Here is a 25737-nt window from a genome sequence, read left to right on the forward strand (position 1 = left end):
TGTCTTTATTTTATTTTGAGAGAGAGAGACACAGAGTGCAAGGGGGGAGGGGCAGAGAGAGAGAGGGAGACACAGAATCCAAAGCAGGCCCCAGGTTCTGAGCTGTCGGCACAGAGCCCGACACGGGGCTCGAGCCCACGAACGAGGAGACCATGACCTGAACCAAAGTCAGACGCTTAACCGATGAAACCACCCAGGCGCTATGTATATATATATATATATATATATATATTTTTTTTTTTTTTTTTTTTTTTTGGAAGAACGACTGTGAAGAGAGTCAAAGGTGGGACCTTCCAGTGCTGCCTGGAGGGCACCAAGATTTATTCCCTGGGTGTCCTTGCTCCAGCAACGTCCCCCATGTGGGGTTCCTGGATGACAAGATCGGACCTTATAGATTGAAGGCTCCCAGAGTGGGTCCCTCCAGGACGGGTGACCCAGTAGGCTTGGTTTCCATTAACCCCGGTCCAGGGGCCATCAGTAAAACCCCTATGCGAGGAAATGACAGATGATGTTCCTATGGGGGCACAGCTACGGGGACGTTGCTTGGGAACAGCCTGGACGAGGTCACAAGTGGGGGACGGGACACATGACGGCCGCACGGACGGTAATTACATTCCAGGGCGTTGTGAATCTGTTGCTAATACTGTAATGGGTGCCAAAGCCTCAGATGATAACCGTGGTTGCTTTTTATTTTTTCCTTTATTGTTTTCTGCTTTTAAGAGATCGCCTGAGGCTGATTTTCTCCTTTAGAAAGCAGTTGGGGCACGGGAGCTGGGGTGCAGTGTTTGGGGGAGGGGAGCTCGGGTGCAGCGTTGGGGGAGGGGAGCTCGGGTGCAGGGGCTGTGGGAGGGGAGCTCGGGTGCAGGGGCTGTGGGAGGGGAGCTCGGGTGCATGACCTTGCTTGTGGCTCCTGGTCTGCGTGGACCCTGCGCTGCAAAGCCACACCCTCTTCAGGAGCTGAGTTGTTACTATTGTTGCGACCACAACCGTGCCATGCGTCCTGTTCACTTGAGGGTCTGGATAGAAACTTAGAGATTCCGGGCGTCAAAAGTCCACGTTGACCCAGGTTGGAGTCTCGTGGGGGTAGAAGGGCCGCCTCCCCGTGTTTACTTACTGGACACAATTCTTCCAAGAGCTACTCAACACCACCCCTCCCCCCCAACAGTTGTGGGTTTTTTTGTTTGTGTGTGTGTGTGTGTGTGTGTGCGCGCGCGCGGGAGGAGAGTGGGGGTCTTGTGGATAAGGCTAACCACAAGCCTCCCACTAGCAGGGACCAGGGTGAACGCGCGCATCCCCAGGATGTCAGCTGGATCACCAACGTCCCGACCCCAGAATACAGGAGGCTACTTCGTCCCCCGGGGTCGCGGATCCAAAAACATGTGGGTTTGATTAAAAGTCCCCGAGGCAGATCAGAAACAGATCTTGGGACACGAGCCCGATCTCATGCTCTGAGTGGAGAATCATGCCGATGGAAACAGCTGCCTCGGGAGCACCCTGCCCCCCCCGCAACCCCTCTCAGGTGTCCCCAGAGAGCAGCCCCAGGATCACCCATCCTCATACGAGTGAGTGACCTTGCAGGCTGCCCCGTTCGCAGGACTGGATGGTCCCCATACGGGCGCCTGATGCTAGCCAGGGTCACCAGCTTACGGAAGAGGTCCCGGGGAGACCCCCTCCCACCCCCGGCTGCGTGAGTCACGCTCACACATGTGGAGCCCCGGGAAGTTTCCAAAGCCGGGAAGGGCACACCCAAGCCCTGGGGTCAGGCAGAGGCGGCTGTCAAGGTTCCCACACCCAGTGCATAGAGCCCCGGGTTGGGAACAGGCATTTGAGACACGCCAGGCGGGTGGGGCACATAACACAGCCCCTTCGGCTTATCTGGGGTGAGGGGCGTGGCCGGAGCAGGTTGGCGGAGATTCCTGGGCGCTGGAGTAATTGCGGGTGCTTGCAGCATCCGGGGCGGGGCGCACAGAGCGCGGCAATGGCTGTTGGTGAGCCGTCAGGGCCTTCGGGGGGGGGGGGCGGCAGGGGGGTGCAGGGGCTGAGCACCTGCCACAGCCCCGCAGAGCCCTGAGAGGGGGTATCTGCGCCCCTCCCCCCGCCTGCACGAGGGTGGACAGAGCATTCCAGCATTCCAGGCTGTTCCCTGCACGCACGAGGAGCTCACAGAGCCTGGCCAGGCGGAGGGGTGTCCGGAGGGACGCGGCACCTCTCAGACTTACAAGTGGCTCTCTGTGCGATTTGCTCGCGTCTGGACCGTGGGCCTGCTGATGGGTGCACCCCGGCCTCAGTTTGCCCTCCCCAAGGAGGCCTGTGGCTTGTGCCGGCTCAGGAGGCACCTGCCTGGGGACGTGCCGGCCCCCAGGGACCTGGCTCCCTCAGCAAAGAGAGTAGAGCCCGTCACGTGGTATCGCAGTCGGCGCTGACCCCAGGCGGGACCTGCAAACGGGCTCCAGTGCGGGTGCAACCCAGGCCCATGCGAGGAGGCCACCCGGTGTCGGGGGTGTCGAAGAAGGTGGCACCTTCTTCGCCCACGCTCAGGCTCCCTCCGGGCGCAGGGTCAAGGCTGACGCTGCCAGGGGGTCCAGTGCGAATGCTGAGTCTGCCCTCAGGCTCCTGATCTGCACCCTGCGCATGGTAACTGACCCACATGCTGCCGTGTGCGGAAGGCCTGCCTCATGCAAATGCAGGATCGCCCAGAGTTACGTGGGCCGAGCTCAGACACATGTGATTCCCTTCATGGAGGCATCTAGTCTCGGCCAGTCTGCAGAGGCAGGAGCAAGCCGAGTCCTGGTCCCTCGGGTTGGGGCTGGTCTGGGTGTGCTTTGCAAACACTGGAATCTTCTGGAAACAGGAGATGGCTGCACAGGGGATGCTCCTGGGTGTGCTTTGCAAACACTGGAATCTTCTGGAAACAGGAGATGGCTTCACAGGGGATGTTTCTGGGTGTGCTTTGCAAACACTGGAATCTTCTGGAAACAGACGTGGTGAGTGCAGAGGGGATGCTCCTGGGTGTGCTTTGCAAACACTGGAATCTTCTGGAAACAGGAGATGGCTGCACAGGGGATGCTCCTGGGTGTGCTTTGCAAACACTGGAATCCTCTGGAAACAGAGGCGGTAGCTGCAGAGGGATGTTCCTGGGTCTCTTTGCAAACACTGGAATCTTCTGGAAACAGGAGATGGCTGCACAGGGGATGTCCTGGGTCCCCTTTGCAAACGGCGGAATCTCCTGGAAGCAGACGTGTTGGTTGCACAGGCTGTGAACGGGCTGTCCTAGTGTGCGCCTGAAATGGAAGGATGGCGTGATTGGCAAGTGGTACCTCAGTGAAGCTGTTTTAGAAAAAGCTCTTCCCCCAAAGAGTCGATGGAAAGTGGCCGGAATCCAAAAGGCTCTGTCACGTTGTGATTAGGAAGCAGCAAAGGGATGGGGGCTGTGCAAGCAACGAACTCGGGGCAGCCCGGCCTCCCTCAGCTCATTGAAACGATTTTTTTGTGTTTACGTAAAATGCACGCGGGCACGGGAAGGGGGAGAAGGGGCTGGTTTGCGCGGTTTGGGAAACGGTTTGGGGACAGTAGTGGAGAGCGACAGGACCATGGTGGCCGGGCCCGCATTCCGCTTCTGTCTGTCCCAGAGGGAAGGGAAATGCCCGCCCTTCTGGACAGATATTTCCCCGGAGCGTTTCCTAAGCTAGAAAACAGGGGAGAGGCTGGCTCCTCGGGGGGGCGCCTCCCCAAATTCGTGCAATGCAAGGACGAGCCGGAGGCCCGGGAAAGCCTTGGGGCCGAGCCCAGTTTGCAAGCGTCTGGCCACAAAGTGAAAGTAAGGCTCCCTTGGGAGGGGGAGGTTGGGGCTCCGGGTTCAGGAGGAGGAAACGAGCACGTTCTGTGTCTTCTGGGAGGCGCTGTCTCGCGGGAGCTCAGCCGGGGGTCAGGCTGAGCTTCAGGGGCAGAGGGGTAAGCAGGTACAGCCAGGACTCCTTGGTGGCACCCTGGGGCCCCGGCAGCCGCTGGAGCGGCTCACAAGTAAAGCGGCACCTTCCAAACGGCTCGCGGGCCACCTCCTCTGGGAAGCCCTCGGGGAGTGCTCGCACAGGCGCCTGTTTTGGGTCCGTCCCTGCGGCAACCTGTCCCTCCCTGCAGGGCCGGTCACATGCCTGTCCCCCCCGTTGAAGAACCGGGAAGCAGGGCACACGGGGTTCGTTGTCACACCCCCGGCTCCCAGCAGCGTTCGTGGAACGTGTGGATCCTTCAGGGGTTTCCAGAACATCCTGTGTTGGTTCTGCTCTGCAGCTGGAGGCAGCTGAGATCCCAGAAGGATTTCTAACTCCGTTCACACAGCCACGGAACGATGATCTGCCTTAAGATGTGTGTTGAGTCGAGAGCCACCGGGTGCCTGGAGAGGGCAGATACTCATCTGACAAACACATCGGCCCTCCGCGGGGCTCGCCGGGGGTTGCCCTTTGCACGGAGGCCCCTGCGTGGCTTAGCGAGTGGGAGGATGGGGCAGACCCGAGCAGCCAAGGGTCAGGAGCCAGCCCCCCTCCCCATTCCTCCTGTCTGTGTGACTCACACCCTCTGTGCCCCCACAGGTCAACGTGATTTTGATTTGGCCGATGCCCTCGATGACCCCGGTGAGTGGCCGTATTTCTTGGGGGCGTTGGTTCTGGGGTCTGGGGAGCCTCCCTGCTGGCGGGTTCGCGGGCATCTCCACCGACAGGGCTGCTAGCTGTCCCCGTGGGGAAGGGGCATGTGATTGCAGAGATCCCAGCCGGGCCTTTCTGCCAGGCTGAGCCCGGCCAGACAGTGTGGCTGTTAGAAACCTGGATATGTGGCTCCTTGAAGGGTCTGTCTCTCTCGCTAAACTTCCTCCCAGCCCCACAGCCCTACACAGCTCCCAGGAAGACCGGTAGGTATGGATTGTATGCGCGTTTTCTTCCTTTTTCTTTTTTTTCCCTCCTAAATACAAATTGGAATTTGTGTCCGAAACACGTAAAGTTTGGTGCCTTGAGATCTTTCACTTTCTCTGAGGGTGCAAACGATTCTTTGAGCTGTGGATAAATCCGTGATGCTCATTCAACTTGTTTTCTCTCTTTGTTCACAGAACCCACCAAGAAGCCAAGCTCAGGTGAGTGGCCATGAGGGTGGCCAGGAGTGAGCCCGCGCCTGGGAGTCCGGGGTGTTTATGGGGGCTGCTGAGTGTGCAAAGCAGGTGCAGATAGCTCCAAGCAGTCATTGGGGAAATGCAAATCAAAGTCCCCGGGAGACATCACCGCGTGCCTACCAGGACAGCTAGAATCAAAATGTGCAACATAGCAAGCGTGGGTGAGGTGGGGAGAAATCAGAACCCACACCCTCCCGACCTCGTGCATGTGCTGGTAAGAATGGAAAACGGTGAGGCTGTGTGGAAAACACTGTGGCCTCAAACCAAATAGCTAAGAACAGAATTTCTACGGGACCCAGCAATACCACGCCTACGTGTAGACCAGCAAGAGTTGAAAACAGGGACTCCAGCAAATGTGGACATCCACATTCACAGCACGGTGATTCACAATAGCAAAAAGGTGGTAATGACTTAATGTCCATGGAGGGAGGGAAGGATGGATGGATGGATGGTTGGATGGGTGGGTGGATAAGTGGATGGACGATGGATGGATGGGTATATGGGCTGATAACTGGATGGGTGAATGGATGGATGGATGGATGGATGGATGGATAGGTAAGTAGGTGGGTGTATAAATGGGTAGGTTGTTGGACAGATGGATGGATACATGAATGTGTAGATGAAAGAAATGACGGACGGATGGATGGATGGATGGACGGACAGACGGATGGATGGACGGATGGATGGATGGATGGATAGATGGATGGATGGATGGGTGGTTGGGTGGATGGATAGATGGGTGGATGATTGGATGGGTGCATGGGCAGATGAGTGGATGGGTGAATAGGTAGGTGGATGGTCGGATGGGTGGATGGATGGATGGTTGAATGGGTGGGTGGGTGGATGGATACAGAGATGGATGGATGGATGCATGGATGGATGGGTGTATGGGCAGATGAGTGGATGGGTGAATGGATAGGTGGATGGTTGGATGGGTGGATGGATGGGTGGGTGGGTAGATGGATGGATGGATGCATGGATGCATGGATGCCTGGGTGGTTGGATGGGTCAATGGATGGATGGGTGGTTGGGTGGATGGATAGACGAATGGATGATTGGATGGGTGGATGGGCAAATGAGTGGATGGGTGAATGGATAGGTGTATGGGTGGTTGGGTGTGTGTCTGTGTGTGTGTATGTGTGTGCACCCATGTGGGGTTTTTCTTGAAGTTCTAGTTTTGAGATTTTTACACCCAGAGGCTCAGGGACGTCCTGTGGTCCATGATCAGCTGTGACACCGCGGGCAGTAGATGTTAGTGCAAGATCGAGGCGTCTATCGTGGTGTTGACGCTCCTGTTCTACAACCTGCTGCGAACAGAAGGCTACTTTTCTCTGCTAAGAGGGCACTGTCGTTTTCCCCGCAGATATCTACCCCAGACCGAAGCCCCCGTATCACCCACAGCCAGGCATGCCCGACAACAGCGGAGGTAAGTCTTGTCCCCCTCCAGACTCCTCTCCACCCTGCTTGGATGAAGCCTGCCGTGTCTCCCCTGCAGGTCTTCCTCCAGCCGCCTTTGAAGTAGGGAACGGCTCTCCCTGCAGGAGACCGAGTCTCACCCATAAGCAGGGGGAGCTGGCAGGGTGAACCCACAGCACGCATTTTATTTCCCGTTCCTCCGACCGCTGCATAGTAGGGTGTGCTTGGCGGATAGTGAACGTTATTGCGATGCATTTTTAAAAAATTTGTTTAATGTTTTTTGAAATTTATTTTTGACACAGCGAGAGACAGAGAATGAGCAGGGAAGGGGCAGAGAGAGGGGGAAACACAGAATCCAAAGCAGGCTCCAGGCTCTGAGCTGTCAGCACAGAGCCTGATGTGGGGCTTGAACTCACATACTGTGAGATCATGAGCTGAGCTGAAGTCGGACGTTTAACCAACTGAGCCACCCAGGCGCCCCGCGATGCATTTTTAATTAGGCTGAGGACATTTCCTTTTTCACTTGTTTGCACAGTTCCAAATTCTGTCCCCCCCCCAAAAGTCAATATGCATTGTGCTGTGTACTGTACATCATTTATCCTCAGTGTGTGCTTGGGTTCAAAGGCTTGGCAGACACTGTTCCCGTAGATTTCTTTAAAAAACTTAAGTAAAAGGAAATATTGACTATGGATGGATAGGTGGGTGGATGGATAGAGGGAAGGATGGATGGATGGATGGATAGATAGATGGATAGGTGGATAGGTGGATAGGTGGGTGGACAGATGGGTGGATGGGTCGGTGGATGGATGGATGGATAGATAGATAGAGACAGAGATGGATAGGTGGATGCATGGGTGGGTGGGTGGGCGGGCGGATGGACAGGTGGATGGGTAGGTGGGTGGATGGATAGATGGATGGATGGACGGACGGATGGTTGGATGGATGGATGGATGGATGGATGAATGGATAGATGGATGGATGGACAGGTGGGTGGGTGGATGGACAGGTGGATGGGTGGATAGATGGATGGATGGGTAGGTGGATGGATGGATGGATGGATAAATAGATAGATAGATACATACATACATACATACATGCATATGATGGATGGATGGTTGGATGGATGGATGGATGGATGGACAGACGGGTGGGTGGATAGATGGATGGATGGGTCGGTGGATGGATAGATGGATAGATAGATGGATAGGTGGATGGATGGGTGGGTGAATGAACGGTTAGAGTGTGTTTGTGTCTGTGTGTGTGTGTGTGCGCGCATGCACCCTTGTGGGGTTTTTCTTTAAGTTCTAGCTTTGAGATTTTTACATCCAGAGATTCAGGGACGTTCCATGGTCCATGGTCTTCTGTGACACCACGGGCAGCAGATGTGAGCGCAGTAGAGCCTCTATCGTGATCTACAGGATGCTGCGAACAGAAGGCTACTTTTCTCTGCTAAGAGGGCACTGTCATTTTCCCCGCAGATATCTACCCCAGACCGAAGCCCCCGTATCACCCACAGCCAGGCATGCCCGACAACAGCGGAGGTAAGTCTTGTCCCCCTCCAGACTCCTCTCCACCCTGCTTGGATGAAGCCTGCCGTGTCTCCCCTGCAGGTCTTCCTCCAGCCACCTTTGAAGTAGGGAACGGCTCTCCCTGCAGGAGACCGAGTCTCACCCATAAGCAGGGGGAGCTGGCAGGGTGAACCCACAGCACGCATTTTATTTCCCGTTCCTCCGACCGCTGCAAAGTAGGGTGTGCTTGGTGGATAGTGAACGTTATTGCGATGCATTTTTTAAAAATTTGTTTAATGTTTTTAAAATTTATTTTTGAGACAGAGAGAGACAGAGAATGAGCAGGGAAGGGGCAGAGAGAGGGGAAAACACAGAATCCAAAGCAGGCTCCAGGCTCTGTCTGAGCTGTCAGCACAGAGCCTGACGTGGGGCTCGAACTCACAGACTGTGAGATCATGAGCTGAGCTGAAGTCTGATGCTTAACCGACTGAGCCACCCAGGCGCCCCGCGATGCATTTTTAATTAGGCTGAGGACATTTCCTTTTTCACTTGTTTGCACGGTTCCAAATTCTGTCCCCCCCCCAAAAGTCAATATGCATTGTGCTGTGTACTGTACATCATTTATCCTCAGTGTGTGCTTGGGTTCAAAGGCTTGGCAGACACTGTTCCCGTAGATTTCTTTAAAAAAATTAAGTAAAAGGAAATATTGACTGTAGATGGATGGGTGGGTGGGTGGGTGGATGGATGGATGGATGGATGGACAGGTGGGTGGGTGGGTGGGTGGACGGATAGATGGATGGATAGATAGATAGATGGATGGGCGGATGAGTGGATGGGTGGATGGATGGGTGGACTGACGGGTGGGTGGGTGGATGGATGGACAGGTGGGTGGATAGATGGACAGGTGGATGAGTGGGTGGGTGGATGGATGTGTGGTTGGATGGGTGGGTGGACAGATGAGTGGTTGGGTGGATGGGTGGGTGGATGGATGGATGGATGGATGGATGGACAGGTGAATGGGTGGGTGGGAGGATGGATGGATGTATATATGGATGGATAGATGGATAGGTGGATGGATGGGTGGGTGGGCAGATGAGTGGATGGGTGGATGGGTAGATGGGTAGATGGATGGACAGGCGAATGGGTGGGTGGATGGATGGATAGATAGATATAGATAGATAGATATGATGAATGGATGGATGGATGGATGGATGGATTGACAGACAGGATTCATGTATCAATGGATGGATGGATAGATAGATAGATAGATAGATAGATAGATAGACAGACAGACAACCGGATAAGTGGATGGATAGGTGGGTGGGCAGATGAGTGGATGGGTGGATGGGTGGGTGAGTGGATGGATAGATGGATGGATGGATAGATGGATAACTGGATAAGTGGATGGATAGGTGGGTGGGTGGGCAGATGAGTGGGTGGGTAGGTGGGTGGATGGATGGATGGACGGACGGACGGGTGGGTGGATTGATGGACAAGTGGATTAGTTGGTGGGTACATGGATAGATGCATGGATGGATGGATGGGTGGATGGATGGATCGATGGATAGATAGATACACAGATACATAGATAGATGGATGGGTGGGCAGATGAGTGGATGGGTGGATGGGTGGGTGGGTGGATAGATAGATAGATAGATAGATAGATAGATAGATAGATGGATGGGCAGATGAGTGGATGCTTGGGTGGGTGGGTGGATGGGTAGACAGGTGGATGGATGAACAGGTGGGTGAATGGATGGATCGATGGGCAGATGAGAGAATGGATGGATGGATGGATGGATGGATAGATGGATAGGTGGATGGACGGGTGGGTGGATGGATGGATGGGTGGATGGACGAGTGGATGGTTGGATGGGTGGGTGGGTGGATGAGTGGTTAGAGTGTGTGTGTGTCTGTGTGTGTGTGTGTGAGTGCGCACCCAGGTGGGGTTTTTCTTGAAGTTCTAGTTTTGAGATTTTTACACCCAGAGGCTCAGGGACGTCCTGTGGTCCATGATCAGCTGTGACACCGCGGGCAGTAGATGTTAGTGCAAGATCGAGGCGTCTATCGTGGTGTTGACGCTCCTGTTCTACAACCTGCTGTGAACAGAAGGCTACTTTTCTCTGCTAAGAGGGCACTGTCATTTTCCCCGCAGATATCTACCCCAGACCGAAGCCCCCGTATCACCCACAGCCAGGCATGCCCGACAACAGCGGAGGTAAGTCTTGTGCCCCTCCAGACTCCTCTCCACCCTGCTTGGATGAAGCCTGCCGTGTCTCCCCTACAGGTCTTCCTCCAGCTGCCTTTGAAGTAGGGAACGGCTCTCCCTGCAGGAGACCGAGTCTCACCCATAAGCAGGGGGAGCTGGCAGGGTGAACCCACAGCACGCATTTTATTTCCTGCTGCTCTGACCGCTGCATAGTAGGGTCTGCTTGGCGGATAGTGAACGTTATTGAAATGCATTTTTAATGAGGCTGAGGACGTTTCCTTTTTCGCTTGTTTCCACGGTTCCCAATTCTGTCCCGTAATAAAGCCCACGTGGGGTGTGCTGTGTACTGTACATCATTTATCCTCAGTGTGCGCTTGGGTTCAAAGGCTTGGCAGACAATGTTCCCATAGATTTCTTAAAAAAAAAAAAGTTAAAACAAAACAAAACAAAAACAAAAAAAAGTTAACTGAAAGGAAACATTGACGGACAAAGTCAGTAAAGTCCTTAGCAATTCAAAAGCGCTGAAAACGTAAAACCAGACTGGGTTAGGGCCGCGTGAAGCAGGGCTAAGTCAAAGGCTTCCAGAAGCGGTCCCGGAATCCCGTTCTGGCGCTGAGATGCGTGAAAATTCATCTCCTCGAGGAGGGGCCGCCCAACGTCAGGACCAGGGTCCAAGGAAGCCGATACCTAATTGAAAATCAACAGTAGCATCCACGGCCGCGGTTAACGGTGCTTTTGTCACCATGCACCCTCACCTTTTAAAACTTTCTGTCCGGCATTAACACCTCCAAGTGCCTGAGCCTTTCGTCTTCCTGGAAGTCACTTTTTTTTAATTTTTAAAAATGTTTTTATTTAGTTTTGAGAGATAGAGACAGAGCGTGAGCGGGGGAAGGGCAGAGAGAGAGGGAGACACAGAATCCGAAGCAGGTTCCGGGCTCCGAGCGGTCAGCGCAGAGCCTGATGCAGGGGTTGAACTCAGGAACCGTGAGATCATGACCTGAGCCGAAGTTGGACGCTGAACCGACTGAGCCACCTAGGCGCCCCGGAAATTACTTTTAAAGTCTTGTTCCACGAGGAATCCACGGGAGTCCCTTACAGGAAGTGTTTCTTGCTCCCGGTGTTGGGGAAATGGGGGGTTAAATGTATATGATGAATCAGCAGGACGGGGTGACTCAGTCCCTGGGGAAGTGAGGGGCGAGGCCCAGCGTGGGAGGGGACCCTCTGTGACTCAGGGGCGCCAGCTGCCAATGCCATCTGGGAGCAGTTTTCACTCTTTGCTTAAACTCAATGCACACACGAAACCAAGAGGGCGGGGGAGGTTGGTGAGAAGGTGATTAGGGCAACCGGCCCCCCGAAGTCCCCTGCTTGGCCCCTGGCTCGCCCCGGGGCTCCTGGATGTGTCCCTTGAGAAGGAAGACGCACTGTTGACAGCGGCCCTGAAAAGTCCCTGGGGTGTGGGGCGTTCCGGAACGTTCTGTTCCAAAAGGCAGATGGTCACAGATGAGCCACGTTGAGAAAGGGCCTCCAGATGGGACGTTGTGGGGTTTTCTGCCAGGGGCCACCTGCTGTGACGTATGGCTGCTGGGCGATTTATCGGGGGCCCCGATGCAGCGAGAATGAGCTCTGGATCCTTTAGGACGAATACGGGCCCCCCTGAGCTCGGTGGTGGGGTCTCTCTCTGACACACGGACGTAGGAGAACATCAGATTCTCCCCTGCACACACCTGCTCCGTGAGGACACTCCTTCTGGGCGTCCCCCTGAGCTCCTGGTGTTTACACACGCCCCTTCCAGAACCTCCGGGTTCACTCTCTGATTCTCTCATCTGACCCCAGCAGCAGGGTCCCCACACTGGCTTCCAAGCAACCAGGAGGGGGCCACGGATGGACGTGCCCCCACCCCGTCCCCCCATTTGTGCGTTGAATCCCTAACCTTCAGGACCTCCCGATGGGACTCTAGTTACATATGGGGTCTTTGGGGAGGTAAATGGGTCAAGATGAGGTTCTTAGGGTGGGTCCTGGGAGCATAACACCGGTGTCCTTCAAAGAAGAGATCAGGACACGGACATGCACGGAGAGACGGCCATGTGAGGACATGGGGAGAGCACCGCGTCTACGTGCCAAGGAGGGAGGCCTCAGGAGGAACCAGCCTCAGCCCTGCCTGGATCTCAGCCTCCCAGCCTCCACCCCTCCTGGATCTCAGACTCCCAGCCTCCAGTCCTGCCTGGATTGAGCCTCCTAGCCTCCAGTCCTGCCTGGATCTCAACCTCCCAGCCTCAGCCCCGCTTGGATCTCAGGTTCTAGGCCTCAGCCTTACCTGGACCTCAACCTCCCAGCCTCGGCCCCACCTAGATCTCAGACCCCCACCCTCGGCCCTGCGTGGATCTCAGGTTCTAGGCCTCGGCCTTACCTGGACCTCAGACTCCCAGCCTCGTCCCTGCCTAGACCTCAGACACCCAGCCTCAGCACTGCCTGGACCTCAGCCTCCCAGCTTCAACCCTGCCTGGGCCTCAGACTCCTGGCCTTGGCCCTGCCTGGACCTCAGACTCCCAGCCTCTGCCCTGCCTGGATCTCAGACCCCCAGCCTCGGCCCCTCCTGGATTTCAGACCCCAAGCTTCGGCACCTCCTGGATCTCAACCTCCCAGCCTCGGCCCTGCCTGGATCTCAGACTGCCAGCCTCAGCCCTGCCTGGATCTCAGACTGCCAGCCTCAGCCCTACCTGGACCTCAGACTCCCAGCCTCGGCCCTGCCTGGATCTCAGACCCCCAGCCTCGGCCCCTCCTGGATTTCAGACCCCAAGCTTTAGCACATCCTGGATCTCAACCTCCCCGCCTCGGACCTGCCTGGATGTCAGACTCCCAGCCTCAGCCCTGCCTTGATCTCAGCCCCCCAGCCTCGGCCCTGCCTGGATCGCAGACCCCCCAGTCTTGGCCCTGCCTGGATCTCAGCCCCCTAGCCTCAGCCCTGCTTGGATCTCAGACTCCCAGCCTCAGCCGTGCCTGGATCTCAGACCCCCCCAGCCTCAGCACTGCCTGGACCTCAGCCTCCCAGTTTCAGCCCTGCCTGGGCCTCAGACCCCCAGCCTCAGCCCTTCCTGGATCTTACGGTCTCAGCTTTCAGGACCAGGAGGGGATACATGTGTCTTGCTCCAGCCGGCCTCGTTTGTGGTATTTGTTGTGGCCACGGTATGAAATCGATACGGAAGCTTTGCATTCAGGGAAATTGCTTCCAACCCTAAACAAGGCCGTTTCTACAGTTTTGCATCTCGAAGTTCCCCTTTCGAAAAACCTTGTGCTTAGGCGATCGGTTTCCCTGGGAGACTGGGGGTGAAGTTCCGAACCACGCGGAGGTCTCAGGGTCGGATGCCCCCCGGGGCAGACCTGCATGATGTGGGGGAAATACACCGAATGTGCCCCACCCTGGGAGGGCGCCCCGTTTGCAAGGCGGCTCCCAGAAGCGTTTTGTGCAGGCTTGTTCCCCAGATACTCGGGGTGGGGGGTCCCCCAGGAGCCGATGCGGGTAGTTGAGCTGGGGACAGGTCACCCCGAGGAGGGCACGCGTCCCTGCTGTGGCCACTGGCTCTCCGGAGAGACCACTGAGGTCTCGGTGGCAGGCTCAGCGTGTGGGGCTGTGCTTCCTCAGTTGTGCGGCTGGCCGATGGCCGAAAGGCGTCCTTACTTTCCTGAAATGGCGGCGTTGTGTTCCGACAGGCATCTACCCCCGGCCGAGGCCACCCCCGCGCCCCCAGCCCGGCGGTTCCGACAGCGGTGGAGGTAAGCGCACGAAGACGCGTTTCAGAAGTCCTCGGGGTGCACGGGGTGTGGCCTTTACTCACGCCTGGAATTGTCCCCTTGGTGGTGCGATGCCAGTGCTTCCGAAAGATCCAGACCGTCTTTTACGAGGCCCACCCCTGAATCCCTCACCCGTGCTGCCCCCTAAATCTCGGGTTGCGTGCGGGGTGCAGTGTCCTCCAAGATGTTTAGTAAGGGCTCATGATGGAAGCTGTTCTCTGCTCACACGTATTTCGGGAGATGCCCCTTTAAGCAAAATCAGTGAGATGTCATGAGCCCTCCAGAGCAGGAAAGCCCTTTCCTGGGGTCCCCAGTGCTGGGGGCAGCGTCGCTGAGGGAGAAGTTCTTGCAGAAAGAAATCAGAGAAGCCTCTACAGGCCTTTTCCATGTCATAGTTTTATCAAATTCAGCACTTACTATGTGCTTGCACCACGGAAGTCTGACGTGTTTAATTGAGCACTTACTATGTGCCTGCAGGGAGGAAATGCCGAGCGTTTAATTAAGGACTTACTATGTGCTTGCATGGAGGACTTTGAACGCGGTTAATTGAGCACTCTGGATGGGCCAAGCCTGGTGCTGGGCATGGGGGTTCGGTGGTCATCGACGGAATGTGGCCCCCTGCAGCGTGCTAGGGGGCAGAAACAAATGGATGGATAAGTGTGGGAGGCGTGGGGTCCGATGAAGTGGCTGAGGCAGGAAGCGTAGCCTGTGTTGAGTGCAGAGGGCATGTGCAAAGGTCCTGGGGTTGGGTGTCTTCCTCTCGGTTTTGCATCTCCCTTGATCAGACGGGGTCTGTCCCACCAACTGCCCTTCCCGGGCTTCTGGGCCCCCCCCCCCGCCCCCCGCGCTCTCCCCGCAGGAATGATGGCATCCCACCCACAGTTTGGTTACCGCCCCTGGCGTCCTGGAAAGGGTCCACCCCTCTCTCCCTAAGCTACCCGCGTCGGGTCACACGGGCTGGGTTTACAGAGGGCTGTCTGCGCGGGGTTTGAGGAGTGCTCTGTGCTGCGCCCTACAGGTTACTTTGGGAACAGGGACCAGGATGACGGCCGCTACCCGCCCAGGCCCAGGCCGCCCGCAGGTACGCCCACGGCTTCTCTCACTTGACTGGGGGGAGGCCGCGGGTCCCGCCTGGGTGCAAGGTGCGCCCCGCGAACACGGGGTGCGGGGCGTCCCCTCCGATGCCGCAGTGCAGTGGGCCTCACACCCCTGGCGCTCTGGAGGGGCAGGTTGCGGGCGAGACTGGAAACGGGGCAGATTCCCCTGGAAGGTGGTGGTGGCGTGTGTACGCACGTGTGCCCGAATGGACCTGTGTGTGCGCATACCTTTACGGCCTCTGCTCGGACGTGTGCATACGGGCCTTTAGGCATACACTTGCATACGTCCACGTATCCACGTACCGCTTTGTGTGCAGGGCTTTATGTACGCACATCTCTCCAAATCTGCATGTATGCACACGTCCCTTTATGTAAATACACACGTCTGGATACATAAGTCCCTGTACCTTTCTTTACGTATCCATCCCTTTATGTATATTTACATGTACATCTTTATATACATAAGACGTATGTACATATGTACATACATAAGATGTATGTACATATTTGGATATATTTATACTTATGTATATATCGTGTTACATATGTTTACATAAACACGTTTATATATTAATATATCTTTATATATGTTTATGTATATGTACCTTTATATACATATGCACATATTTGTATGTCTTTATCATATATCCTTTTTTATATATTTATATATACACATTTATATGTGTATGTACATATTTATACATCTCTGCATATACACCTTTTATAAATACATACGTGTTTATATACAGTGTGTATACATACCTTTATATATGTGTTTCCATATATCTTTATATTTATGTATATATATTTGTATGTGCATGATTATAGATAGACTTTATATCACGAGTTTTGTACATATCTTTATACGTGTGTATAGATGCATTTTTATATATGTATATACATACCTTTATATATGGATATATACACAGCTTTATATATCTGTGTATGTATTTTGAGTGTATATATACTGTTATATATGGGTATATTTTTATATATAGTTATTTGTATATCTCTATGTATACTTATATACCTTTATACATACATATGTATACTTTTATAGGTGTGTATCATTATATATGTAGTTTTAGATAAATATATCTTTATTTATGTATATGTATATTTATCTGTAGGTATATTTTTATATATAGTTAGTTGTATATCTGTATGTATACTTATATACCTTTATACATACATATGTATATTTTTATATGTGTGTCATTATATAAGTAGTTTCAGATAAATAATATCTATATCTGTGTATGTGTATATCTACTTTTACATATGTAGGTATGTATATTTGTGTGTATATCTATGTGTGTGTATTTGTCCACACACACACCCTCACACACATACCCATACACACGTGCATAGAAAGCTTTCACGCAGTGTTTTCTGTGTGACTAGAAAGTGACCCCCTTCATAGGCATTTTCATACGTGAATAAAAGCACATGCCCTCCGCGAGACAGACGGGTGCGGTGTCCGCCAGGGGGTAACGTATGAGGCTCTCGTGCACGGCTGTGAGGTTTCTGCTGTGTCGAGTTCTGCGAGTGTCCAGAAGAGGTACGTGAGGACTTCTCCCCGATACCGTGCGGAGGGGCCTCTTTGTCATCTGGACGACCAGGATGCACACACGCATCTTTTCTGCAATGTTGGAACACCCCCAACAAATAACTTTGACTCGTTATTGCAGTAATGATCACACGATAATAATGGGTAGCCTTTGGTACAGAGCATTGATGGTGGGGACCGCCTTCCCAGCCTTCCTTCTCCGAACGGTGACCCTGTGTCTGGGTCTCTGGTCCTGCTCAGATGTCTCCGCAGGACAGGGATGGATGCACCTGCATTTATCTGCTGCCATCAGGATACATACGTGCTCTCTGAAGGCACAGACCTTTTTCTTTTTTGTTAATTTTTCAAATGTTTATTTTTGAGAGAGAGAGAGAGAGAGTGCGAGCAGGGGAGGGACAGAGAGACAGGGAGACACAGAATGGGAAGCAGGCTCCAGGCTCCGAGCTGTCAGCCCAGAGCCCGACGTGGGGCTCGAACCCACGAACCGGGAGATCATGACCTGAGCTGAAGTCCGATATTTAACCGCCTGAGCCCCGTCAGGCACCCCGCACAGAGCTTTCTGTGGGGGTGCCTGCCTGGGCATGAATTTTCCTACAGAAAGCTATGACTTTGGGGGCACCCTTGGATGTGCCCTCACGGCCCCTGCTCTTGGCTGCCGTATGGGGCTCCCTTTGGGGTGACTCCTGGGCATGGCTTGGTGCCGTCACCAGCGACCCAAGCAGACGCCTGCTACAACCCTGTGCGTCCCAGCAGAGCTCAGCTGAAATCTGCCTTCTGTCCCACAGCTGGCGGTGGTGGCTACTATCCCAACAATGACGGCCACGGAAACGCCTACGGTATGTCCAACACTTGGGCCCCCCGGAGGGCGAGGGCGGCGGGAGGGGGTGTCGTATTTCCAGGGCTCCTGTTTGCATCCCCACAACAATTTCTTCCTGCGGTCTTGGGTGTTGGCTCTGTGCTGGTGTGCGGGGTTTGGAGCCCTGTCTGCACTGACCCTCTGGCTGGCCTGCCTCCTGCCCTCCAGGGACCCAGGTGTGCACGCAGGTAGTGAGAAACAGAGCAACTGACACTAGGGGAACAGCAGCCGGTGAATCGGTGTGTGGGGGGATCTTTGTTACGCGGCTCAGCGGCTGACCATTGCAAACAGAAAACACTCTGGGCGGGCAGATCCTGGCAGGAAGGGAAGGAAGTGTCCACAGCAGGAAGTAATGGGGGTCTTGTCTACACTGAGTGTATCTCAAAGTAAGCGGGCAATCTTGAAGCTCTCAGCTTGTTGTCTGCTTCTGTAAGGGAAGACTGACGACAAAATGTCATGCTGGGAAAAGAAAACGCTACGGATTGTTTTTTCCTTTTTTTTTATTGGAGACACAATGCACGTAAACATTGCATTCATTCTATGTATATAAAGTAACAGTTCCCTACTGGAGACTTGTTCCAAAATTATTGGGACTGTAAGTCCGCTGGTCCCGCATCGCATCGGGATGCATAGTTACAAATTTTATTTATTTATTTTTATTCCGAAATGAGAACCTTTAAGATTTACTTCCTTAGCGACTTAAATAATTTAATGCTTACTTATTTTTGAGAGAGAGCATGAGTGGGAGAGAAGCAGCAAGGGACAGAGACAGGGGAGCGGAAGCAGGGTCCGCGATGACACCAGAGAGCTGGACGCGGGGCTCGAACCCACGAACCGTGAGATCACGACCTGAGCCCAAGTCGGAGGCTGAACCGACTGAGCCACCCAGGCGCCCCCTTCCCTTAGCAATTTTGAGATGCGATACATTCGCATTCTGATGTGATACAGGGTCGTTAATCAGGGTCCCCGTTCTGCCCATGACGTCCTGGGGCTTATGAATGCAGACTTGTCCCTCTGATTCAGTTCACCCATCAGTCAATTTACGGGTCAAAGGCAAAGCGTGAATTTACTTTTCTCTTTGCCATTGGTTACGGGCTTTCAGCATCAGAACTGAATGGAGTCACGGTCTGGTGGGTTACGACTCATATGGGTGCATTTGCAAGGCGTCGGGGTCCTGTTGGAGATGTGGTCCGTGAATCTCCGCAGCCTTGGTATGAGGAATAATAGTTTACAGCCCGTTTTACAAAGTAAAGGTGACAGGGACAGACATCCGTCACCCCGTAGATGGCCCTGTCCCCATAACGCAATGGGAAATTGTCGGCCAAAAGCAGATGCCATTTTTAAGAAATTGTTTTTAATGTTTGTTTATTATTGAGACAAAGAGACAGAGCATGAGCGGGGGCAGGGGCAGAAAGAGAGGGAGGCACAGAATCTGAAGCGGGTTCCAGGCTCTGAGCTGTCAGCACAGAGCCCGACGTGGGGCTCGAACTCACGCGAGATCACGCGAGATCTCGCGAGATCATGACCTGAGCCGAAGTTGGACGCTCAACCGACTGAGCCCCCCAGGTGCCCTGAAAAGAAATTTTTTTTATTGAAAACTTGGCAATCATCATCACATGGGGCCCCTGATCCTCTGGGGTGAGGGATTCCGAGCCCCCTGAGACAAAGGCCGTGCAGTGTGACCTCAGCTTCCAGTCCCCTGCGGTCAGAGGCCACGCCGTGGGGACGGTGCACCTTTCGGTTGCACGGGGAGGGCGGCCTCGACATCTCCCCAGCCTCACGCGGCATCTTGGGTCGGGTGTTCTCGGTGCGGCCCCGGAAACTTCCGGGGTTCCAGTTCACATGCTCTTTCTGCCCCGCAGGAGGAGGGCGTTCTAGACCCAACTCTTACGGAAATAATTATGGTAAAGGGATTGTTGTGTTCGCGCCGTGCGAGGACGGGCTGTCCTCGGGGAGAACTAACACCGACTGCACGCTGGCAGGGGGCGGGTCGCACTGTGTCCTGTGTGGACACCAGGTCACCAGCTGGGTCTAACTCGTGTGCTTTTCTCGTCAGCGAAGTTGTTTCCCTATCTTGGAAGGAAGTGAGCCCTGCTTACAGTTCGTAATGTGTCTGTGTGTGTACGTGCATGTGTGTCTGCGTTAGTGTGCAGTGCGCGTGTGCAAGTGTTTCTTGCACATGTGTGGCCGTGTGCGTGTGTGTGGAGGTGTGTGTGCACGTGTGTGGTGTTTGTGTGGGCTTGTGCATGTGTAGTGTGTGTGTGTGTACGTGTGGGTGGGCATGTGCCCATGTGTGGAGGTGTGCGTGCACACGCATGTAGATGGGCGTGTACATGTGTGGAGGCATGTGTATGTGTGGTGTGCGTGGACGTGTGTGGAGGTGTGAGTGCACACGTGTGTAGATGGGCGTCTACATGTGTGGAGGCATGTGTGTGCACATGTGAGTGTGGGTGTGCACGTATGTGGAGGTCTGCGTGTGCCCGTGTGTGATGTGTGTGCACGTGTATAGGCATGTGTGTGGGTGTGTACATGCATGTAGGTGTGCATGTGTGTGCATGTACATGTGTAGAGGTGTGCGTTGCACGTGTGTGTAGATGGGCGCGTACATGTGTGCATGTGTACATGCACATGTGTGCGTGTACATGCGTGGAGGTGTTCGTGTGTACATGTGGGTGTGCGTGTGCCCGTGTGGAGGTGTGTGCACGTGTGTAGGCATGTGTGTGGGTGTGTACATGTGTGTAGTCGTGCACGTGTGTGTACATGTGTGGAGGTGTGCGTGTGCACATGTGTGCACGTGTGTGGTGGGCGTGCACACGTGTGTAGGCCTGTGTGTGGGCGTGTACGTGTCCCGAGGCATGCACGCATGTGCGTGTACATGTGTGAAGGTGTGCGTGTGTATGTGTGGAGGCGTGCGTGTGCACGTGTGTGGAGGTGTGTGCACATGTGTAGGTGTGTGTGGGGCATGTACATATGCGGAGGCGTGCACGTGTGTGCGTGTACATGTGTGGAGGTGTGTGTGTGTGTGCACGTGTGTGGTGGGCGTGTACATGTGTGTAGGCCTGTGTGTGGGCGTGTACATGTGCCGAGGCATGCACGCATGTGTGTGCCCATGTGTGGAGGTGTGCGTGTGCACGTGTGTGGAGGTGTGTGCACATGTGTAGGTGTGCGTGTGTGGGTGTGTACATGTGTGTAGGTGTGCACGTGTGTGTCCATGTGTGGAGGTGGGCGTGTGCACGTGTGTAGGCCTGTGCGTGGGCGTGTACATGTGTGCGGGCGTGCACGTGTCCATGTGTGGACGTGGGTGTGTGCACGTGTATAGGTCTGTGTGTGGGCGTGTACACGTGCGGAGGCATGCACGTGTGTGTGCTTATGCGTGCATACATCGGTTCGTGTGTGCATGAATGTGAGTGTGAGCTCACATCTGTTGCACGTACATGTGTGCATGGGCATGTACCCCGACCCCTGACACGGAACCTGCACCCCCGTGTGTCTCCACCGCGGCCTGTCCCCCCTCACCATGTCGTGTGGCGTGCACACCTGCTCCCTCTGTGGGTGTCCCCGCCTCCCTGGGGGCCTGTCGTGCGCTGCGCTTGGACCCGCGAGCCCAGCGCCTGGGGCTGGACGCGCCTTGGAACACACTCATGACCGTGTGCCCTTCCCCTTCCCCTTCCAGGCGGAGACGGATACTCCACGTACGGCAACCAGCAAGGTAACGGGTCGGGGCCACGCCCCGCGTCTTTAATAAAAACACGCTCTCATGGGGTGCGCGAGGCCCGCGTGGTCCCCGCCTCTGGTCTTTGACAGAGCACCTGCCGTCTTCACGTTGGGAAGGAAGGTCCTGAACAGCCCTGTGTACCTTCGGGGGGCGGTCAGCGCCCCAGGGGCTCAGGGAAGGAGAAAGGAGGGCGCGCGCCAGGCCGCCGGATGCCTGGTGGCCGCGAGGGCACGGTGGGGATCGTGGGCCTGTGTCGGTGCCACCGAGGGCTGTCCTTTGCTGAACGCACAGCTCAGGAGGCCGAGAAGGAGAACAGGAAGGAGGGCACGGGCGCTGTGCCCTCGTGAAGCCCCCAGAGCGCACGGCCAGCCGCAGGGCAGGGGTGCGGTCCAGGGGACCGACGAACATCCGGCCCAGACACACGGCTGCACAGAATGTATGGGGTCCCGCGGCAAGAGGGGGGGACGATGGCAGGCTGGGGTGGGGTCCGGGCACACGAGGCTTCCCTCCGGTGACGATATCCAAGCCAAGGTGCCATGGGGGCCAAGGATCCCTGCCTACGACCCGCCAGGGGCTCGACCCCGCCTGACACAAGACGCAGGGGGTCAGTGTCCACACAGGCAACGACTTCTCTTTCCAAGTGTTGACTTTTGTCACGCGAGGTCCTGCACGAGAGAAACCAAAGCTGTGCGGTAACCTTCCCTTGAAGGCGTCAGCCTGTGGGGTGTGAATGAGTCCAGACCTGTGGCTGTCAGGACACGTTTTGGTTGAAGAAAAAAAAAAATTTTCTTTGGCCTGCATAAACACTCTACTTCGAAAACGGTACAAACCCGTCAAATTCAACAGGCAGACGAAAAACCAATCAAGTGCCTCTCACAGGCACCGTTCTATCTTGAACGTCCTGCATGGGGAAGACGTGCTTACTGATCTCCACGCAGGGTAGGCGCAGAACCCTTTCCGCTAGCTCCTCGTTCGGATTTGCTGTGTCTATGTATGTTTTCGTCCGGAGTTGAGGGTGGGGAGGGCGGGACGTGAGAATGTGGAGGCATTTAACACGAACGGCTTTCTCGCGGGGTGTTTTCTCAGAACCTCTCCGTCTCTCCACCCGGCAGGTAACACGATAGCGAAAATCGTGTCCCCCATCGTGTCCGTGTTGGTGGTCATGCTGGTGGGTGCTGCCACGGGATGGTTCCAGCGAAACAGGAGGAGAAATTGTTTCAGGACAAGAGGCAAGTGTCTCGAGCTGGAAAGCTCCTTCCGGAGCCTGTCACTCAGCAGGGCTGTTTCTGGTGACGGCCAGCCTAGCACCCTGGCATGAGGACATGGTTTTCACTTGGGATGTTTGCGAGGGACACATGGGGACTTGGGAGAAGCCAGCACACGTGGTTTTCTGGTCCCACTTTGGGTACAGGCTCCTGGGTTTGGAGAATCACGCGCCCGGCTGGTGGCGGTCCTTGGGGAGCAGAGGTGGTCAGTGAAGGGCCCTGAGGACATCTCTGCGGGGAGGGTCCTGGGACAGACACGGGGGCCTCTGTTGTGGAAAGAGCAGCTCCGAGTTTAAGCGACAGTGTCTTGAGTTTTGGTCCCGAGAGCCCCCTGCGTCTGACGGGGTCTGGGATTTGCAGGGAGTGTCTGCCCTCCCCTCCTTCCTGTCCCTAAGGTCGCTGTGAAAACCAGCCTTCGAGAAGGGATGTCAAAACCCCAAAGCCTGCCCGGGGCCTCCCCCTGCTGGCGGATGCGGGCTATTGACCAAACGCAGGCTGGGGCCAGCCAGCCTGCATCTCCGCTGTCCCCGGGGCCCCGCAGAAAGTCCGGCGGGGGTGGGGGCGGGAGAGGGGGACCGAGTCCGTGAACAACGTGTGGGCATTGGAGAAGCAGGACTGTAAAGCCGAACTGGGTTTTATTTTATTTTATTTTTCATTTTTTTAATGTTTATTTATTTTTGAGAGAGACAAAGACACACAGAGACAGAGTGTAAGTGGTCGAGGGGCAGAGAGAGAGGGAGACACAGAATCCCAAGCAGGCTCCAGGCTCCGGGCCATCAGCACAGAGCCCGACGTGGGGCTGGAACCCACGAACCGTGAGATCGTGACCTGAGCCCAAGTCAGACGCTTAACCTTCTGTTCACACTAGGGACCTCAGACAGGCAAGGGTGCACACGATGTGGTGAACTGGCCCCTTCTAGGTGGGATGCGGTGCAGTGCACAACCTCGTGAACTGTATGTGTGCCGCAGCCCCACAGTCGGCCTAGCATAGCTTGTGGGGACACGGTTATCGGGTCGGGCTGCCACTTACAGGGTGACAGACCTCCTTTACAGTGGGTTGTTTGAGCGTGATTCACGTTTATTTTGTAAACTAGAAGGAATGAAAGCACCCGCATCAGAGACTTTGAAGGTTAAGGAAACCACATCCCTAAAAAAATATTAGCTGTGACCAAAAAGATAGAGTGGCTGGTTCGTTGAGGGTGTTCAAAGCCCTCAAGAGCGGAAAGCATAAAAAGCATGGTAATGCTTGAAAATCAAGCCACAGAGGAGTTTTCTTGTCCCTGGCGGTGACACTGTGTTCCTCGTCTTCCCTCACAGAACCAGAGCACGTGTGACGGCTTCAGGATCCCGCGGTTGCTTTGAGAGAAGCTCAGTGTAGACGAGGTCCCCGTGTATCGCTCCCGTGACAGCTCCTTCCATTGCGGACGTCATCGCCACCCTAAAGCGTCTCTGTCTGGAAGGGACCGACCGCCTGACAAAGAATTTCTGATCCGCCAGATGGGGGAGGGGGGTGTTTATAAAGATAAGTTAGCCAAGCCTTGGGTCCTAAGAAGACAGTCTGACCTGCACGTTCGATGACTCCTTTGACCAGATTGCGAGGCTGTGGTGGGTTCCCCAGAACTACCTCACGGTGCAGGATGCGCACATTGTCCCAAAGTACAACGGGGGTGCAAAGGTATAAGGGGTCTCGGGCTGTGGGGTGCTGTCTCCTTTTGGGGGTTTTGGGGGACCCTCTGAGGGTTTCCAGTGGGCTCTGGGAGAAACCTAATCCATGGGAAGTCTTCCTCAAGGAGCCAGCACCCCCCCTTCCAGCTGGAACAGCAGGATTCCCGCTGCTCAGTGCTGGCCGTGACCATGTAACCCTTATTAGCACACAGTAAGGCTGGCATTTCCAGTTGCTGGTTCATACACTCCCTGATGTGCAAGACATCGTGGGCAATCTGTGCAGACTTTTTCTCTTTTTTTCCTGCAAAATCTTATGATTTCGGTATTTTGGGAAGGGAGAAAATTGGGGCTGGCAGTCATTTGTGCCTGTTGAGTCTTCCCGTATTATTTTTCATGTGATAGTCTGTAGGCAACTGTGTTGAAGGCAATGGCATCGTTTTCCTTGGTTTCTACTTTTTTCCACCCCTTTTTACTGGAGTAGAAAATTCTAAGTCCTCAGGCATCTAAAAAGCATACTAGGTATTTGCTTCTATTTTAGCGACATTTTAGGGGAAGCTGGGAAAAAGGAAGGATTTGGGCTCATTGATAGAGTTTCATTCAATTAACGTAAATGCTTATAGGACTTTTGGAGTTTGCCCTAAATATCAGCACTGAACATAAAGATAGTTACTGCAATCCAGAACTCATCAGGAGGACCCAGGAAAGTCCTAAATTGTTGTATGCACCGTGCTCATGGGTATGGACTGGGAGGTAGGTCTCCAGGGAGGACTTGAATGCAGAAAGACCTAGAAATACCTCCCCAAATAGAAAAGGGAATTTACAGCTAACGCTCTTGATGTGATGTGATTCATATGTGATTGGAGCACTTTCAAGATGGCCGTGGTTACCATCTGGTTGCTATCGGGATGGGAATGTCCTCCGACGTTTCTCCAGTGTCCCCATCAAGTGACAAAGCCTCGTGGCCCCAACACTCTTTCTGTAGTCTTTTCTGTGGGTTTCGGTAGGAGTTTATTTTGAGTCTTGATAAAAAGTATGCGCGTGTGTGGACAGACAGACACATCCACACCATCACAGACACTCCTGGATGGAATGGAAGCATTCATAACGACATACGTCGATCGGTTTCCTGTAACTGCCATAAGTACATTTTTATCGTGTAAAAGAAATGTAAAAAAAAAATAAAGTAAAAAGACGTCTTCTTTGTTTCCCACCGACGTTGATGAAACAGCACTGGAAAATAAAAATCATAAGGCATCGAGTAAATCCCGTCCTGGGCCTGGTGGTGTGTCCATTGGGTGTGTGTTCTGTCTGAGATGGTCTCCGCTCCATCCCGGGGGACCTGGCAGGTATCTGAGGACTGGGTGGCCTTCCTTCACCCTTCCCCCCAGAAACACATTTTCAGGTTGGCACCATTTGGAATAAAACGGATTATGGGGCGCCTGGGTGGCTCAGTCGTTAAGCATCCAACTTCCGCTCTGGACGTGATCTC

At 54.4% G+C, this 25737-nt stretch overlaps 1 protein-coding gene across 15 annotated transcripts in view; it reads left to right on the forward strand.

The window, feature by feature from the left end:
* Positions 1 to 25511, forward strand: part of XG (Xg glycoprotein (Xg blood group)) — a 31227-nt gene extending 5716 nt beyond the window's left edge. For 3 of the 15 annotated variants that reach the window (XM_053202006.1, XM_015080204.3, XM_027052872.2), the window contains 12 exons: positions 4587 to 4628; positions 5099 to 5122; positions 6522 to 6584; positions 8053 to 8115; positions 10238 to 10300; positions 14000 to 14062; positions 15099 to 15161; positions 17533 to 17583; positions 19466 to 19507; positions 21277 to 21312; positions 22431 to 22547; positions 23901 to 25511. In XM_053202006.1, coding sequence (XP_053057981.1) covers positions 4587 to 4628; positions 5099 to 5122; positions 6522 to 6584; positions 8053 to 8115; positions 10238 to 10300; positions 14000 to 14062; positions 15099 to 15161; positions 17533 to 17583; positions 19466 to 19507; positions 21277 to 21312; positions 22431 to 22547; positions 23901 to 23917 — 644 coding nt within the window. In that variant the 3' untranslated portion in view covers positions 23918 to 25511. The remainder of the gene's footprint in view (positions 1 to 4586; positions 4629 to 5098; positions 5123 to 6521; positions 6585 to 8052; positions 8116 to 10237; positions 10301 to 13999; positions 14063 to 15098; positions 15162 to 17532; positions 17584 to 19465; positions 19508 to 21276; positions 21313 to 22430; positions 22548 to 23900) is intronic. The other 12 variants (XM_053202009.1, XM_053202010.1, XM_053202008.1 and 9 more) reach the window with 10 other exon arrangements.
* The last annotated feature ends 226 nt before the right edge of the window (positions 25512 to 25737 follow it).

This window comes from Acinonyx jubatus, chromosome X, assembly GCF_027475565.1.
Source record: "Acinonyx jubatus isolate Ajub_Pintada_27869175 chromosome X, VMU_Ajub_asm_v1.0, whole genome shotgun sequence".
NCBI lineage: Eukaryota > Metazoa > Chordata > Mammalia > Carnivora > Felidae > Acinonyx > Acinonyx jubatus.